This window comes from Bombus bifarius, unplaced genomic scaffold, assembly GCF_011952205.1.
Source record: "Bombus bifarius isolate JDL3187 unplaced genomic scaffold, Bbif_JDL3187 scf7180000008047, whole genome shotgun sequence".
NCBI classification, from domain to species: Eukaryota; Metazoa; Arthropoda; class Insecta; order Hymenoptera; family Apidae; genus Bombus; species Bombus bifarius.
The window spans coordinates 1,728,503-1,747,366 of NW_022884413.1; the positions used below are offsets into that span (position 1 = coordinate 1,728,503).

The 18,864-nt window shown below is 36.4% G+C and overlaps 2 protein-coding genes across 4 annotated transcripts; both read left to right on the forward strand.

The window, feature by feature from the left end:
- The first annotated feature begins 2,182 nt into the window (after positions 1–2,182).
- Positions 2,183–3,936, forward strand: LOC117207899 (protein archease-like). The gene is made up of 4 exons (XM_033448605.1): positions 2,183–2,333; positions 2,566–2,590; positions 2,785–2,989; positions 3,238–3,936. The coding sequence occupies exons 1-4, from the start codon at positions 2,282–2,284 to the stop codon at positions 3,421–3,423; spliced, it is 468 nt and encodes a 155-aa protein (XP_033304496.1). The 5' UTR covers positions 2,183–2,281; the 3' UTR covers positions 3,424–3,936.
- A 177-nt stretch (positions 3,937–4,113) lies between these two features.
- Positions 4,114–13,959, forward strand: LOC117207894 (transcription factor E2F2). 3 transcript variants are annotated; one of them, XM_033448590.1, is made up of 8 exons: positions 4,114–4,400; positions 10,153–10,250; positions 10,330–10,487; positions 10,667–10,808; positions 10,884–11,097; positions 11,178–11,451; positions 11,542–11,902; positions 13,725–13,849. In XM_033448590.1, the coding sequence occupies exons 2-8, from the start codon at positions 10,172–10,174 to the stop codon at positions 13,847–13,849; spliced, it is 1,353 nt and encodes a 450-aa protein (XP_033304481.1). In that variant the 5' UTR covers positions 4,114–4,400; positions 10,153–10,171. The 3 variants fall into 3 exon arrangements, with proteins under 3 accessions (XP_033304481.1, XP_033304479.1, XP_033304480.1); XM_033448588.1 differs by having other exon boundaries at positions 4,120–6,101; positions 13,725–13,959; XM_033448589.1 differs by lacking the exon at positions 4,114–4,400 and adding an exon at positions 8,715–9,108.
- The last annotated feature ends 4,905 nt before the right edge of the window (positions 13,960–18,864 follow it).

The window sequence follows — 18,864 nt, forward strand, 5'->3', positions numbered from 1 at the left end:
AAAAAACGACGAACGCTGACAAAACGGACTTGAACGAGGGTCTATTGCGCTGTCATTGTTTTCTTCAAATTTAAAAGACAATACCTGATTTATCCAATTTTAATTCATATTTTATACCACTGTTAATTGCGTATATACTACTATTATAGTAATATTAATATTATAATATTATGGTATTGTTAATTTCAAATCGATCAAATCATGGATTGTATTTATTAACTGAAGAGTTTCTAATATTGCAGTACGATTGTTATGCATACATTGTTTTTAAACTCTTTTCTTTATTAAGGAACTACTTATACAAGAATTACTGGGAAAATTAATGGCTTTCATCCAATGCGTACCACCCGGTATAATAAAGCAATTGTAAATTAAGCCATAAAGAGAAGAAAGCAACTTTTCGAGCTTTATCGTAGTGCAGAGACTCGTTAAAGTCGCTAGTTTGCACCTGGTACCGTTCCCCGTTAAACGTGAAACTTTATTTCGAGCTATGACCATTAGAGTGCAAGATACATTAATGGCCTACGTCTTAACATGATAAACAGGGTGTTATTAACGGAGCTTGTAATTTATTATTAAAATATATGTACTTGCAGATCGTTTCTTTGAAAACTCGTCTCTCTAGGAAAAGAGATAAACGCTTAAATAGAAGCATCTAATTACATGAATTCTATTTATAAAAATTCTGAGATGCATTAAGCTCGTCCAACATCATCCAACAGAAAATTACCAATAAGAGAGTATACAAGACAATCGATCAAAAAAAGCAGATAACGATAGAGACATGGCCTGTGGTACCAAGATCGCGTATAAATCACATGCGAGCAAATATAGGCACCCATGACCTTGTGACCTTGCAAGTACATACCTGCCACTGGCGGTAGCTAATTGAAAACGATACTGTAAACAAATGACGATAAGATGTTCATATGGAACTGCTATGGTACCGTCTACGCAGTTTTATGTAACAGGGGATTACGAAGAGCTCGAACCAGACGCCCTTGGATCACGTCGCACCGATATGAGAAACTAGTTTTCATCGGGGAGGCGACTGACAAGGAAAAATGCCCAACGAAACTGTACCACATACTTACATGCCCGATCAGCCTATCCGACTCTCATTCGTTTGATCGATAGGATCAATCGACACAGTTAATCGTCGAAGCGGCCCGATGATCGTCGATGAAATCGTTCGATAATTTGTTCGAACATCGGGAAAGCCATCAAATAGATATTTCTGTTGGAATGATTAGATCGATGAATTTATCGGTAGTTTTTAATATATAACGATAATAGTAGACTGCGGACATCTATGCAAAATCATATTTTTGTGAGTACAACTGAAGAAATGGAATCTGTGCGGAAGTTCATCTCATCCAGCAAATATTATAACAAGTACTATACTTTGAATATCTTCGTATGTTCTTGTGTATTATATACTTCCATTTCAGTGCAGTATCGTAAATTTTCGTTACATTGTCTATTTACAATAAAAAAAATCTGAACAAACAAAGTTATATATTATTAGGACAAAATAATTTCAGTTAATATGGAAATAAAAATATAAGAATAGAACAATTTAATTAAAACTTAAGATGCCGCTCCTTTTACATCTTCTCGAAAAATGAGTCAATTGCATCTCGTATTTATTCAGAAGAAAAATATGTAGGTCTGTTGGTTGGCATTTAAAGGCTGGTTATGCGGTTCACCATTCACTGATCGGTGATTGCCGCTATCATGAAAACTAATGCGCACAAATGACACAAATTCGAAATCTACGCTCGATCGCGCGTAGCGTAGTGATTAGTAAATGCTTCGATAAACCCGGCAAGAGAGCAACCGTAAGTGTACTGAAACTAATCTGGAGATATGTAAGCTACTTTTCCATTGAAATTGCAAAAATAAAGATTGGAAAAAGTACACAAAGCTAAACAAACATACTGCGCCTTTAAAAAGATTACACGAACGTTTCAAGATATCATGATTAACTGGAAATACCAATGAAAAAATTGTAATTAATCTTTTCTTTATCCTACTTTGAATGTTGATAAATTTTTATTAATTCAAATTATGTATATACATACGTATGTATATGTACTTTTTCTATGATTGCGTTTACCATTTTTGCTCCATCGGTAATCAAGATCGTGAGCATCCTTTTACGTAACGCCATCTACGTAGTATTATCTCGTACACGCACAACCGGGACTGCCATTGATTAAACCTGTCAGAGAATCAGCTGATCGGTTATTCACGTACGTGAGATCAGCTGTGCGCAATCATGGACACGTTAAGCGAAGAAGATTTTGCGATACCTCCGGCTAAATACGAATGTAAGTACCCAGTATCATACTTTGAGCGTAATAACGCATTAAATTCACGAAGTAAACACTTTCATCGTACTAGAATGATATAACCGGCAGCCGGCGCGCCATTATACCGGCGTCCATTTTGCCACATGTGAACAAGTCGGAATCAAAATTTAGAACATTATTTCACACCTAATTGTACAAGAAATTACATAACAAGACAATTGCAATTATATGCGCGCGTTTTCTGTTTCAGATTTGGACCACACGGCTGATGTGCAGTAAGTATTAAGTTTGTAAATCCTTCGCAATTAAAGCAGATATTTTGTAGAGGTTACTTGCAAAGATAACCTAAAACGAAAAATAGGACAATAATTACTGTTGATACAGAGACAAGTTATATATCGCTACATTGCTTTAACAATATTATATCATTAAAATAAATATATATCGTAATACTCATGACGTATTATAGACTGCACGCATGGGGCAATACCATGGAAGAGGCTTTCGAGCAATGTGCGGTGGCCATGTTTGGGTACATGACGGATTTAGAGCGAGTTCAAATGACACAGTTACATTACGTAGAAGCGGAAGGACACGATATGGAAAGTCTTCTTTTTCATTTCCTCGACGAATTGTTATTCATGTTTAGCGCCGAACCGTTTATCGTTGCGAAGGTATATTGCATTCATTAAACTTTGATTACATCATTATTATAATTAAAATCCCTCCTCGATTACGAAAACGCTTTACTTTGCATTTTTACGTCTCTTTTTACCTTTTATATGATATCATTTATTCGATAGACCATTCCGTTTAATATGTTGTTTAACTATTTATTCAGAGATCGAAATAAAGTACCTTGTTCTTTAAAACGCTGTTTTTTGTGATTTTTTAAAAAAGAAGTATCGCTTTGTGTTGTCAGAAAGTGAAGATTACTAATTTCGACCGCGAGAACTTCAAGATCTCTGCGACGGCGTTAGGAGAAGAGTTCACGATCGGCAAACATACGCAAAACGCCGAGGTGAAAGCGATTACGTACTCAGCGATGCAGATCCTCGATCGTCCTGAATCAGAACGTCCCGAACTTTTCGTGATCGTAGACATATAGCCGTTTCGGGTTCAGTTTGGTGTCTTGTTTGATTTCTTGGCGCCCCCGTATAATTTGGCTCGGGTTAAGGCTTGAGACAGAACAGTATGTAGGAACGTATGAATACAGAAGCAAGAAGGGAGGGTATATACCCTCTCTTACGTCCTACGTAGGGTACGATCCTTTTGTACTTGCGTAGGGTTCAAATAAATACGTTATGAAGAAAACACCGGGCTCCCTTCTTGGCGACCCATAAGTACGTAGTAACATACCATGGAACCCTGCGTTTTGTGGAGGATACCGCTCAAGAACTTTATACCACCAATGTATAACCGTACACAATTTATTTAAATAACGTAAACATTTTGGTTGTTAATTCTTTATATATTGTATCTATATCAACAAATGTTTGATTGTTGTCGAAAGCTGTTAATAGTAACTTATAAATGCCAGACACGTATAACAAGTATTATATAAGAATGTTTATATATTTTTATAAACATATAATAAAGATGTTTTTTATGTTTCGCGTCAGTGAAAATTTTCGTTACTAAAAAATAGAAAGATCGATGCTTGTATTATTACGATAAAATTGTTAGAAGAAAATATGAATTAGAATGTAAGTCATCGACTAACGTTGAGATTCGCCATACGATAGAATAGAATAGAAAATCATAGTTAAGCGTACTTTCGCACGTGCAAAGTGGTACGGCCCTGGCATCCAACACCCCTCCATCGTGAAGGAAGCGACGACCGCCCGCTTAGTTTCGGGCAAGAAACGATAGGCAGTGGGATCCTCCCAATCTTCGGAAGCGCGTGTACTCGAGGGAAGAGAATCAAAAAGCTTCGAAAATTACATAATAGGAGACTGTGTTAATTATTCGTTTGATTCTTGCCCCCTTTCCTTCGCGATAAGGCCCACTGTTAAAGGGACTCACTGCCAACATCAAGCGTGGCCGTTTGTTTCGAAAGCGTACACCCCTAACCATGGCGGACTGGTACGGTAATAATCTATCAAAACGATATATCGTGACGTTTTAAACTGTCAAATACGAATAACCGATACATCAAGCTTGAACGTGTCTCGGGAAAGTCGTGATATAGGGATTTTTCACCTACATGCCGGAGCTTGCGTGGCAGTTTCGAGGAAAACGAGAGGGACAGTTTTGGCGCGTGTGTCTTTTATCTTCATGAAAAGTTCGTGTAACTGGTGTGTCTCTAATTTTCAATCTTCCATTTTTCAATCAACATAAACGACATGCTGTAACGGAAAAGCGTGACATCCTGTACCCATCGTGGGACATCTAACCCTAACGGATATAAACAAACGTTATCACGAATGCTTGAAAGATCATAGCCGTTTAAACAACATCGAGAGGCAAGTAAAAACAAGTGAACCTGTGAATAATTTTCATGAAAAACTGAGGAAAGGTGACACGATCTAGGAACTTTTTTGGATATCTGCTATCGCTGGCGGCGCGGTGGTTACGGACGGAGAAAAGCGAAGTGACGGTTTTGGCGCGCGTACTCGACTCCTGTGTACGACCGGCAGATGGCCGGTGCGCCGGTACGTTATACGCGCGCGTCCACGAACGCACCGACACATGACAGGCGCCTAAGCACGTACTACCACCATGACAGAGACGCGTTCAAGAGCATATCGAGTCAGTGGTAGAAGGCCACTACCACATTGACACTGAGCGTTGGTGAGAGCGCAGTAGAGCGCACGGACACGCGGTTCGGTGTTACTACTACCGGTACAGACGGGTCTATCTGCCTCGTAGCCCGAGCCAGTTGCCAGCGCGCCAGCTAGCCCCGTCCATCCAATCGCCCAGCTCACGAGCCGGCCTCGTGTGCGCGCGCGACACCCCGACAGAAAAGGTTCGTTTTCCTCGCCGGTGGCTCGACCGATCATGTCGAGGCGGGGCTTATCGTGAACTTTAGAGCCTATACATTCCTTGGAAGCTGAAAACACGGCAAACGCACGTACAGTTTCGGCCCTTTACGCACGATTATTTCGGGTCCTCAGTCTACTGCTGCTGCTGCTGCTGCTGGTGCTGGTGCTGGTGCTTGGTTGTCGTTCCTATTGCTGAGATCGGCCCTGCAGAAAATGGATACCGCACCAGTGCGGTAGAGAGACAGAACGAAGCAGATATATAGAAAAACGAGCGTGAAAGAGAAAGAAAGAGAGAGAAAGTGTGTGTGTGAGAAATAAAGGCCACGCAGCTACTACGACTACGACTACGACGAGGACAACGACAACCGTTTACAAGTTGAGAAAGAAGGACAGAGGGAGAGAAAACGAGCGAGGGCGAGAGAATAGTAAATCATATGTACGAAGTCTGTATATAATATACCAAAGCGAAAAAGCAAGAGAAACATTTCGTGCACGGGCTAGCCTCGGAAGACCGGGTTAGGAGAAGCCTCGTCGTCTGGTCGTTTCCCCAGACGAACACGTTTCCTTGTCCTGTCATCGACAGGCCTACAGTGAAAATTGCATCTAGAAATATCGGCAACGCGACGACAACGATCACGACCACGACGGCGACGTATTTGCCTCTATCGAGGAGGCACGGATATGCCTCGCTCGTCGGCGCTGTGACACGCGCCGCGCCGTGTGCTGGCTGAACCTCCCGGAAGAGAGCGTGGGCCTCCGTCTCAAAATACTGTGCAGTTTCTACCGCACGCTCGAGAGCCAAGTAAGTGGAAATAAACACGCGTACAATCAGTTTTTCGATATCCATTTGTTCCGATCGGATGGAAAAAAAGAAATATTCTCTGCCTAGAGGAAATAGTAACAGAGTTGTTTCGAAACATTCATACTCCAAGTCCCCATCCGAAAAGTCGAGCGCGTTTTTCCGTGCGCGTTTCTTTTCTCTATCGCAATTTATCGTGTACGAAAGATGTGCTTACTGGAGCGCATAAACAGAAAGGAAAGAATTAAAAGAAAAAAAGAGAAAAAGGAAAAAAAGAAAAGGAAAGAATGGCCCGTTATTTCGAGCGCAACCGATTTGGTGCGTCGAAAGTCGCTGGCATCTCTCGCGATCAATCGCGAAAGCGTGCACTGATTCTAGGTTTCCTCATGACCGTGCCGGTAGCACGCCTAACTAGGGATACTCTAGTCCCGGCTTGGCTCTTTAAACGGCTCTACGTATTGCGTGCGAATCGTGGCGTTTCTATGTATGTGTATTGAGCAGGAGTAGTGTGTGTGCGCGCGCTCGCATAACCGCGCTCCCTCGTTGTCCGCCCGCTTGCGCTCACTCGCTCGCTCTCGTATGCATGGCCGCTTCGGTGCGTGGCGTGTGGATTTATATCGCGAGTACGCATTACCCGAGTTCAATAAAATCGGTATAAGTTCGTTGCTTTGGTCGTGATCGAACATTTTACGTGGTATCGCAAATACACGAGAATAAGTCGAGCAAAAATGAAAAGAAAACAACCTCTGAACCTTCAATCAACGTTAACAGCTGATCGTGGTCACTCTGTAACGAACGATCTGTAAGACCAGATCCACTGTGATGGATGCACGTTTTTTTCTTTTTGTAAAATGATAAGAGATAGGGAGCGATTATTCGGGTCTCACTGATAGACCCTGCGACCTGTGCGGTTTCCACGAGCGGAAGGACGGAAAAAAAGGAGGACAGTAAGGTTCGTCGCTAACATCTGGGGCCTGAAGCCTCATGCACACAAGGCATGCTTGTACGATTATCCATTTGAAGCTTTTACCATATTTCCCGTCTGTGGTGCATTGCACGTTTTTCATATACAGGACGTTCTATGAATTTGAAAAAAAGAAAGAAAATAGAAAAGAAAAAGTTGAAAAAGAAACTGTTGCATCAAACGAGAGCATTGGATTTATTGCATACCTCCTTAAAGGTCGTTCGTGTGGAACGTTTGTGAACAGACGTTATATCTCGTATTTTAAAGACCTCACTCCTACCAATCGATGGGCTCTAGGCTAGTTCTACATCCAATGCCGTTGACGCAAGTTACACCAGTCTGGTTTTATCTTCGAGATAACATCCTACCAATCAATGCCTCAGCATCGTGCATTGCTCCCAACCTTCGAATGCGCTTTACCATGCTATTGGCCTCACGATCGCTCGTTCTATACGGTGTGGTACGGTGTGTACTTGGCCAAACAGGCGAAAACGAGACAACCACGCAGTTCGACCGGGAGTTTGCTTCTAAAACTGCTTACAACGCAAGGCTGCTGTAACACGACGATCCTGCGGCGCGGCGTGCCTCTTTAAACCACACCCGGAACGCTGCCTCGTGTTCTCGGGACGCTTGCTCTTTTTTTCGAAAATTCTCGTACGCGTCCGCACCGTGGGTCTCTCATTCCGCTCAGGCGCGTAACGAGACTTTTGAAAACGGGGGCCTTAGGAACGATTTTCTCCTGTTTCTCGCGGCTATTTTGTTTTCCTGTGATCTTTGCTTCTAAACGACGAAAAAACGTTGTACCATGTACGATCGGAACAAATGGATAACAAAAGGAAATGACTCTAGGGAATTTTTTCTGAGGCGACGCGTTGGAAATTAGCTTAGAATTCTAATCGACTTTGAAATACTTGCCACAGTTGATAACGCTGAATCACTTGTTTTTAGAAATAGTAATTCGAATGTCACTATTCTAAAAGTAAAATTTATATTATATTATCTTAATTATATTATTATTTTATTAGTTAATCTTTGGAATTAATAATATATACACTATCTGCTTATAGTTGAAACTATTTTAATAGTGATTTTAAACAATAATAGAAAATTATATTGCATATATTTATAATATATAGTTATTTTCTTAATTTGTTTATGAAGTAATTGATCGTCGAAGTTGCTACATCGTCTAACCTTATCGTCTTTATAAACATTACAGGAAGTGGTTCTTAAAAATCTAGGAAAATCAAATACATACAAAAGTCATATAACGAACAATGCCTGTTTTAATTTCTTTTTGTTTTTCCATTCATTTGGTCTCGACCTTTGCAGCTGCTGTACACGTTTAACTTAAAGTACAATACAGAAATTGATCTGTAGGTTTCACCAGATGTTCAGTACTTACAAAATTGTCACCTTGTCGTTTGGTCAACCACTTCCGTTTCGTTGTTCCATGCAACTACTATTTTTATATACTATTATACTATAGATATCTAAACCATTTTATTTCTAAAACATCGTTAATATTTTCTCAAAAAAAGATATTTAGATATAATTCAAATATAATAAATAAAAATATTTTATTTTAAAAGTATCCAAAACAAATAGAAAATGTAGAAATACATTTTAAATATTCTATTAATAGTATAATGATAGAATTCTTTTTATTTGTCTATTTCTTGTTTATCTTTTTGTTTTATTGTAGCATGAAAGTTTGTCATTTCCTTCGCGAAGACAAATGCGAAGTTCTTTGGAATACGAGTTCTATTATTAGGATTTACCAATGTTGCTTGATTCAAGAACAAAAACCTTCTCCCCTATGCTGTCTGTTCTTTGATATGCATCTAAAAAGTCGCTTCTCCTTAAATGTGCTATCGCGACCGAATAAAATACACTCACAAATGGGTGGCACTGACAAAAACTCGAGAATGAAGGGACGACGATCGATAGAAATTTTTATCGGATCCGCACACCTCGCTGTCAATAATTTTCACATATAAATGGTATATTTTTGATAAAGCATATACTGCTGGCAAGGTTAACAAGGTACTAATATCAAGTTATAATGTTACATTTCATATTTTCCTACCAATTTTTCTTCTACTCTTGCAATCATTGTTAACGAACATTCAGTAACAGATACATTCAAAATACACAATACACAATTTTTTTACGACAAACGATATGAAATAAAAAATACATATCCGCCAAAATAGTATACACTTATTAACCTTCATGGACGGTGTGTAGTGTATGACACGTTTTCTAAAAACTTCGACAGTTCGATTTAACCAATCAAAAGTAGGAAAAAATACTTATGAACATTATTGTTAATTATTATTATTGTTAACATTCGTTTCATCATTGATAGATTTGATAAATATATATAATGATATTAAAAAAAATTTTATCAATATTGAATGTAATTAATTTTTTAAACGTACAAAATAAATAGTATTGTTTTTTTAAGCAATATAAGAATATTTCTTAATATTTTGTATTTGCTAATAAATTTATTGTAGTATTTCATATATTCTAGAAGCAAAATGAAACACTTACAATATGTATCTTTCATTGTATTCTCTTAAAAATATACATTATGTTTAGGAATATTTGTATTTTCTTGATAATATCTTTATTGGTATGAATTCAATAACATTATTTCTATGTATTTCTATCGTATGTAGTAATATTTATATATGATGACAGAAATTTCTAAGTAATTACTTTTCCCTATAATTGTCACTGAGATCTAATTTTAATATAAAATAAAAATAGTATTTCATATCAGACGGAGAAAATTTTATTTACGATTTGTTATTACAAACGTACACATCTAATAGGACCAATGTAATACGATATAAAACTTTCTAACATATTATGATATAATCTTGATATGTCTTTTTGTACCCGATTCCTATGAAATATTTGTCTAATATTTGAAATTCTTGACTAAAAGTGTTTAAAGAAGTTATTATTTATTATAACTTTGATATTATCTTTCCCGATCTTACTTATCTTCAATCTTATATAATGAACTTTGTATTCCATAAGCTTATTATTTTATATTTTTATAAATGGCTGTTATAGGTTCTCCTAAACAATAAAGATGCCTCGAGTAAGGAGACAAGTGGTCTTGGAAGATCCTGCCAGGCCTGTCACACCAGACATGGTGGAAACTAAATTATGTATGTATCAATTACTAGTCATTTCATAATTTTCATTTAATTTAGCTACATACTTGGTATACGCATGAATTACTTTTAGTGAAACAAGAGTTTTTGGACGATGGCTCTTTGGACGAAGTTCAAGCACAAAAAGTGGCTGAAGAAACACCAAGTCCTCATCTTCAAGACCATCAATATGGACAAACACCTTGTTATCAAGTAACAAGGAAACCCACACAACCACCACCACGAACTGAAGTAAATAAGGCTATATTTACATACACATAATTTTTAGATCAATCAACATTTCCTGGTAAACATATTAATCAAATATGATATTTTCAATCAACATTGTTTAAAAAAATAATTAAATTCTATGATAGTAAAATCAGTATTGCAACATATTAATATTACTTTGTTTTGTTATGTTTTTATAGCAAATATCAGTTCAAGCAGTGAAACGAAGACTGAATCTGGAAATGGGAACTACCGGTCCTAGCCAATCTGCCTTCAAAGCCCCTAGAGGCAAACGTAGGAGATCTGGATCGAGTTCTCTGGCTGGCCACACTCCTACAAAAAGTAAATTTCCCTTCTTTCACCTAAAATAATATCCTTCACATCTTCGAGGAAAAGAAATGTTATCTTCGTTTGCAGGTAAAACGGTAGAAAGAACGCGGTACGATACATCACTGAGCTTACTTACAAAAAAGTTCATACATTTAGTCGAGAGCAGTCAAGACGGCGTTGTAGATTTGAACGTAGCGTCTGAAAAGTTAGAAGTACAGAAACGTCGTATATACGACATTACGAATGTATTGGAAGGCATAGGTATTTTGGAGAAGAAAAGTAAAAACAATATACAATGGAAGTACGTTATTCATCGTTTATCAAGAATTAAATACCGAATTCTTCTACTCGAATGGTAAATGTAATTATTTTATTTTATAGAGGTGGTCAGTTACCAAACGATAGGAATGATATCGCTGATCTCAGAAGGGAAGTGGCAGATTTAGAAGCTAAGGAAAACACCCTGGATCGATTGATTCACGGCGCAGACAAAAATCTTAGGGAGCTCTGTGCAGACAGACAATACGCTTATGTAACGTATCACGATTTACGTTCTGTCCCAATGTACAAAGACCAGGCTATAATGGCAGTAAAAGCTCCGCCAGAAGCCACACTTCATGTTCCACAACCCATCAATAACCTTGGTCAGCAAAAGGTAGCTATTTTTCTTCATAAAAATCAATCAAAATTAGAACCATCCATATTTTTTTATCACTTATTTATTGTGTTATTTCTACGCTTACAGCTTCAAATGCATATGAGGTCATCTCATGGCGAGATAGAGGTGTTCCTCTGCCCTGATGATCCTACAGTCAAAACGTCCCCCAATCCGGGTTACACGACGACGCAACCTGTGCCTTCGTCAAAAGAATCCGAAATACCTTGTCTGCCTCCTGAACTTCTAACCAATGAAGAAAGCGGAGTTCGGGTTGAACCAGTACCTTCTGTCGAGAGTTCGTTGAATACTCGTTTGTCCACACCGGTTATATCTGCAGTTACCAATTTAGCAGGCATGAGGGACGCACTTTTGTGTGAATCTGATGATTATGGACCAATGGGTGGAGGCAAATTCCAACTCCAAACGGAGGATCAAATTAGCACTTCAGGTAGGATGGCGTATATCTTCAAAACCAGGATTTATTAAGATTTACTTATTATTCTTTATTTTGCCTTCTTTTCTATTTTTCCTAATTTTTTTTTTTTTTTTTTTTTTTAATAAAATTTGTGAATGGTTTTAGATAAACGGAGCTTAAGATTTAATAAAGTAAGGCCAATGCATTCGCATGAATATTAATTTTTATTCTTTTTTATGAAGTTGTATCATGATTATTTATTTTTTTATGCTGCCCTTCTTTGTACACACGCTTTTAAATGTATCGCATATTTTATCACGAATGTTGGGTACAGGGTACTAATAATTGCAAGAAGGTGAATACAACCTTTTTAATGTAAATATGTAAATAAAAATAGTATATATATATATATATATATATCTTGAATACAAGTATTACGCTTGTTTTTATCTTCTTGCAATTACTTTTGAGTTCTTTAAGTTTGTTATCAATGTATATTAACACATTAATTTATAACAATGCTTTAACAATTTAGTGCAAGATTCTAATTAATCTTTTATTAGGCTTTAATTAATTAATATTTCTCTCGTACATTTTTTCAACATTGTTCCCACTCCAGTTCTTATTTCTCTTTCTTTTGTCTTTTTTCTTTCTTTCTTGTTAACACAAATATACTTTTATTTTACTTTATTTTTTAATAAATGCTTTTTACACTGTACTTTTTTGTTTGTATACTTCCGAGATATTTCAAATACGTCTCTTTCTTGCATAAAAGAAATATTTATCATCTTAATATTCAAATTTTATTTAAATGCTTGAAAGAAACGTTATGCATGTCACTGATGAATTTTAGAACATCTCTAATAAAAAAATCTCTTAAAAAAAAAAAGATAGTAAGAGTTGATTTTTCATTATTTATCGAGTTCCATTAACTCGAGCTATCTTTTTTTCCTTGGTCTTCTACCTTTTCAACAATGGAGGATAGCCGTACCCTGATGGAGCTCTGGCTGTGACTTGTGTGTTAACCAAATAAAAGTCACATCACAGGCAGAGTTCTAGTTAGGTAACGGTTTCAAACAGCAAAGCTCGTGTCGCACGAAGGTACGTTTCATGGATAAAATAATTATTGGCTTGTTTGTATTTCAATGCAATTATATATGTGTTCTTTTTCTTCTGGCATTCGCCTCATTATTGAAACAAATTGCTTTTAATCCTTCCACTCTATTTCACAGAATATCTTGCTATTTATCTTGATATTATATTAATACCCAGTACATTGGTAGTTTATTAATAATAATAATCTAAGCAAAAGTAGGCAACCTTTTAAACGACATTAAAAACTAATCACTTTTAATTTTATAATTTTGTAGAAATTTGATTATAGCATGTTTCTGCTTGTAATAAATTAGTCAATAGCAATATATTTATTTATTACTAGGCTGTATAAATAACTCGCGAAATTTTAATATTATTAAAAATAAATAACAAAACCAATCGTAATCACGTAATTTACTTATTACGTGACTATACGTATAAGCGTGATAAAAATATGTACATGAATCTTTGAATATCATCGCGAAACAATTAAATGGACAATAAATTAACATAACGATTTTAACAGTTTAACTGTCGCTAATTAATATTTAATTTAAATAATAAATATTCTTGCTTATTGTGTTCCAAAAATAAATCAAATAAGTTTTAATGTTCAAATGTAACTGGACGTTTTCTCGAGAACGTTCTATGAAACTAAAAGAGATAGAAGTCTTAGGAGAAAGAAAAGAAATGAAAAACGCGAAAATGTTCGATGAGACGGGACAAACCCAGCATTCGCTCTCTCTCTCTTTTGTTGCAGATCTAAGTATTCTTGATTTCGGTGAGCACCTGCTGTCTCTGGAACCGCCTCTTTCCGAAAACGACTATTCGTTCGCGTTAGGCACGGAGGAGGGACTTTCGGATCTCTTTGATTTCAAATTCTAAAGGATATCGTCCTAATCGTCGTCGTCGTGACACGCAATACAAGCAAAGACCCCTGTCTTTTTTGGACTACCACTCTGAGTTCGCCTCCTTAGTATTCGAACGGATAGAGATCACTTGGTTAATCCAATAATACTAGCGCTTTCGTATCGATTGATAATTTTTGTTTTATTAACTTCAAAGGGAACGATCGAACAGAAAACGTAGTAACGTACGAATCATCCATCGGCCCATTATACAAATTGGGATAAAAATAAGGAAAATATAGGAACAGGGATACTCCGACAATTATGTTTCAAACGCGATCAAATTCACGTTACAATGGAAATCGACACGTTGCTCTGACAATTTTTTTTATCAATAATAAATAATTCTGCTTCTTATATAGTTTTTGTAAAGACAAAGAAAGATGGACACGTGTGTAAATATATTAAAAAGTATACAGATAGAACGTGTTATTCGAGTACCGGATAGTATTTTATCAAAGGTGTGTTTCACGGGCGGTGATTCTTCTTTTCTTTTTTTTTTTTTTTAAGCAGTTTCCGCGAGAGATCGACTGCACATAGTTGTTATCACGGTCGGCCCGTAAGTTTCGAAATTCGGCCTGTGCGTGGATAAGAGAAGTATCGAATAAACGGAGATTTGGGTGGGGGAGGGGTGGGGGGAGAAACATATCACGATAATGTTGAACGCGCGCGGTGAACACTTCCAGCTTGATACGGTCGCAGCCGATTGAGTTTATGGGATTAATAAGTTCGTAAAATAGCCCTGGTGGAGTTGAAGCGCCGCTTTCTTGTGCAATGTGTGTACTAATATTGTAAATGATGTAAGAGTATGAAGACTAGTTGTGAAAAAGAACGGTTGATATAGGAGGAAGAAGATATATTTGAAGTTTCAAAGAGAGGAGAGACTGGTACGAACAACTACGATGTTTCCCTTTTTCTTTCGTTTCTTTCTATGGTTAATTAATCGAATTGTATAAAATGAAAAATTATTATTATTAGAATCGATAGCGTATGAAAAGAAGAAGAAGGAAATAGTTTCGATGAAAAAAGATCCCTCCTAGAATAATGTTTCTATCGATATATATATATATATAATTGAAAAGATAAGAGCAACGGATAAAACGTTTTCCGGGCGGTCGCCTTTCTCTTGTCACTTGGACTGACTGATTGTTCTCTTTTTTCTAAATCGTGCGCTTTTACCGCCGAGAGACCGCCGTCCGGAATGGTCGAATTGTAATTATTAAAATATTTGTCGAGGCGATCGATGCGTACAGTAGGCTTTATCGACGAAGAAATCGTTTGTAAAAAGAGAAAATGATGATAAAAAAACGGAGTGTGAGGGAGAGAGAGAAAGAGACGAAGAAGATGAAAAGCGCGAGCGGCTGAAGGCATAGTTTTTATTCTATATACTTTTGTAATCGGTCGAATTTTCCGAATAGAGAGCGACAATTTGTACAGTTTGATGCATGAAGAAAAAAAAAGAAAAGTATATCTATAATAATTGAATTTATCTATCGGTGCGGATGAAGAACATTTTGTGACATGTAAAAAAAAAAAAAAGAAAAAATACACACATAACGAACACGTACATATACGAAACATTATCATCTTACAGTACGATCTCCTAGCGAAAAAAATATTATTCAGTCTGGCTAATAGATCATGATCATCGTGTCGAATCATCGTCGTGTTGGATTAGCTTCTTTGACGATGTCGTAGCGAACACGGAGACGAACTCGAGCGTACGATGGGAAAGAAGGAGCATAGGAAGCAGAGGAAAAATCGTGTAAAAGCAGAAAACCTTAGGGCGTATCGTTGTATGCAAACGCACGTATATTTAATTCGAGTCGTAACGATGAAGAACGTTTAAGATTCTTTTTCAGGATACAGTGTTATTCTGAACCTGATTTATAAGAAAAAAGGGATTTTTCGAAGAGAATTTTGCACCAGTGTCAGCCTTGACTTCTGCCGCGTGAAACGGCGTGGAAAAAAAGAAAGAAAGTTTGAAAGAGTCGGTGTTTCAGTGAAAAATTTGATCAAGTACGAGGGAGGATCAAGATGACGAATATTTGTTCCTTGAGGAAGTCGAGAGCGCATTGGAGGGAATTATCTCAACTGGAAATCTCTTAAGGATGTACCCTAAACGTACAACTTACAATTAGTGTACGTCCAAAGCCATAGTGCCTACACAATAATGATCACACCCTTCTGCAAAAGAACTGTAAATAATTTACATACTATACAAAAATATATGAATATATATATATATTATATATATATACATACACACAGACAGGCAAAATGTAAGAACGTGACGACCCCGATGGACAAAAACGGAAATAATAGAGAAAGAAAAACCGGATGCTGCGGACACCTCATTGCGATTATCACGATATATCGATTAGTTAGTTTTAATTACGATTAATAATTAATTATTGATACATTACACGAGGAAAATGTTAGTTTATAAATTCACTTATTATATATATATTATATATATATATATATGTACGATGTATATGTATATGTAATAAGTACATATGTTTTATAGTCAAGCGAATATTGTGCAGAATAATCGCTGGATTCTGATTACTTGCAAAACTAGGAAACTTATTTTCTCCCTTTTTCCAAAAGCATAGAAACGCGAAATGTTTCTTCTAGCTGTACGTGTATTTATTTCAACGAATAACTCGTAACGAATAGCTCGTTTTTCAGAGCAAAAGAGAAACTATTAAATATAACTTTGCCTCTTGTCGTTTTACCGTCGAATGAAATAAATAAGATGAAAATCCTTGGATAACGTTATTTTGCACAATGTTCGTAGCGCGCAATACCTGTCTGCAACAGAGAGGGTTGTATTAGTTTCGTTTCTCGTTTCTTTTTCTTTCTTTTTTCTTTCTATTCAATTGATGGTATCATGCTTTTCTCATACGCATCGTGCAACAAGAGGGCAAGCAAAAGGGAAAAAAAGAAAAACAAAGGAAAGAAGAAGAAAAAGAAGAAGAAGAAGAAAACGCGAATCAAGAGAGTGCGTGAGCATGTGTGAATGGACGTGATGATCGAATGATGATAATTGATACGAATGTTCGATGGTCGACGGTTCGATTAACGATCCCGACACGCCAGTGAGAAGTTGCGATATTTTCTACCTGAATGTTTGCGGGGATCTCGGCGAAGTCTGAGCGCGTCCGGGATTTTAAGAAGTATAATAATAATGGTTTATTCATATTGTATTTTTTATTCTGTTCGAAGAAGGGCTACGTTGTAAAAAACACATCGATTATAAGAAAAAAAGAAAAAAGAAAAAGGACGAAGCTACGAATAACGTTGTGACGTTTTCAGACTTACCGGGATCTGTTTACAATAACTTATCGCGAAGATGGCAGTCCATCAGTTTTCATTTTTTAAACTCGATTATCCGCGAAAAAAGAAATTTCTGGCTCGCTTCTGGCAGTCTGTCGAATAAGACGCTTCTCGTATTTTACAATCGACAACAGAGCCTTTCCTCAATTCTTTTTTCTTCTCTATTTTCGTTTAGTGGCAGTTTTATGATCTTCACTTAACGCGATCTAACTCGGCCCTAAGCATCGAGAATAAATTATTATTGTTGTTAGCGGCGAGCAACAACGACGATTCGATTATTTAAATTATCAAAGAAAACGTAAAAAAGGGAGTATAATAGAAACGCGTTGCTTTAGATATTCTTGTATAGATATTCTTTTGGAATTCGTTCGATTCTAATTCGTCGATGATTTTTTTCATCGCTATTCGCGTGCACGCATTATATACACGCGAACAAATACACTTTTCTACGAATGTATTTGAGAGACTGTTCAGAAATATTGCTGAAAAAAGTACAGAAATTAATTCTGATCGATTGTCTTAGAAAGAAAAAAAAAAAAAAAAAAAATTGAGCGATGTACGTACCAATACGACGAATGAGAATTTTGTCACATTTTACGGGCATGACCCGTCGAACAGTAAAAACAAGACGAAAAAATGAAGAAGAAGTTACAAAATATAACCTTGTGTAACGTCATAGGGAGATGTGATGTTTTTAATTTTCCACAACCTTTGTGTTTTGCTTATCACGCCTTATTAAACGAAAAATTATGGTTTTCGTTTACCTTGTTATATACATATACAAAGCAGTAAGAGGATGTATTTATTTTTTCGAATCGGCATTTCCGTTGTTCGACGTTAAACACTCGTTGCTCGACTCGATTTTAATTGCTACTCTGTATATAATTTTGCACCGGAAAATTCGTTCGTGAAAGTTGTGTACAAGTTCTAAATGTCTATATCAAAATAACGAATAATGTAGCAGAAGAAATATTTTTATGTACGTTTAATACGTATAACGGTATGAGAAAATAAAGTATCAAAACTTGATTTTGATCATTATCAACGTATTTACGCTTGTTGTACATGCACCATTATGAATCCGCATAAGTAAAGCGATTTATAATTTTACCGCTTAGATCTATGATCTTGATATTTTATTTCGATTATAACTTTGTCAAGGGATAAGAGAAAGAAATTAAAAAGTATATATAAAAACATTAATCGGTGCTTTAATTAAAGAAGAAGTTTACGCATTCACCTTGTTTCAAATGAAGAGCGCATGCGCAATGTTTGCATATTACTACTTATCTTCGCGCTACGGTAAATCGTTCGCCATTCCCGCGTCAGCGCTCGAGGTGTGAACATCGATTGTTTCTTATATATGTTGACGTTTTTTTACATGTATCTTACAATCTTATCTAAGAAAAAAGGAACGAAACTATGAATATAGAGATAAAATTTAGACACAATGTAAATATGCTACTAACATTATTGATTATTTTCATACTTTGTATCGATACATCATAGGTTAGGGTTAAGATAAGCAATACATAGATAACTGTCGTACATTTCACAGATTCTACATTTGGCTTAAAAAAAATATATATAACTGTTGTTATGTCAATTGTTTGTAGCCGATATGCAATACTTATTTTAATATAAAGAAAT

What these genes read in the sequence shown, in the direction of transcription:
- LOC117207894 (XM_033448590.1), top strand. Translation starts at nt 10,172, where the DNA reads ATGCCTCGAGTAAGGAGACAAGTGGTCTTGGAAGATCCTGCCAGGCCT. An exon ending in CATGGTGGAAACTAAATTAT is followed by an intron (nt 10,251 to 10,329) that starts GTATGTATCAAT and finishes AATTACTTTTAG; the next exon opens with TGAAACAAGAGTTTTTGGAC. An exon ending in AAAAACAATATACAATGGAA is followed by an intron (nt 11,098 to 11,177) that starts GTACGTTATTCA and finishes TTTATTTTATAG; the next exon opens with AGGTGGTCAGTTACCAAACG.
- LOC117207899 (XM_033448605.1), top strand. Translation starts at nt 2,282, where the DNA reads ATGGACACGTTAAGCGAAGAAGATTTTGCGATACCTCCGGCTAAATAC. An exon ending in GACCACACGGCTGATGTGCA is followed by an intron (nt 2,591 to 2,784) that starts GTAAGTATTAAG and finishes GACGTATTATAG; the next exon opens with ACTGCACGCATGGGGCAATA. An exon ending in AACCGTTTATCGTTGCGAAG is followed by an intron (nt 2,990 to 3,237) that starts GTATATTGCATT and finishes TTGTGTTGTCAG; the next exon opens with AAAGTGAAGATTACTAATTT.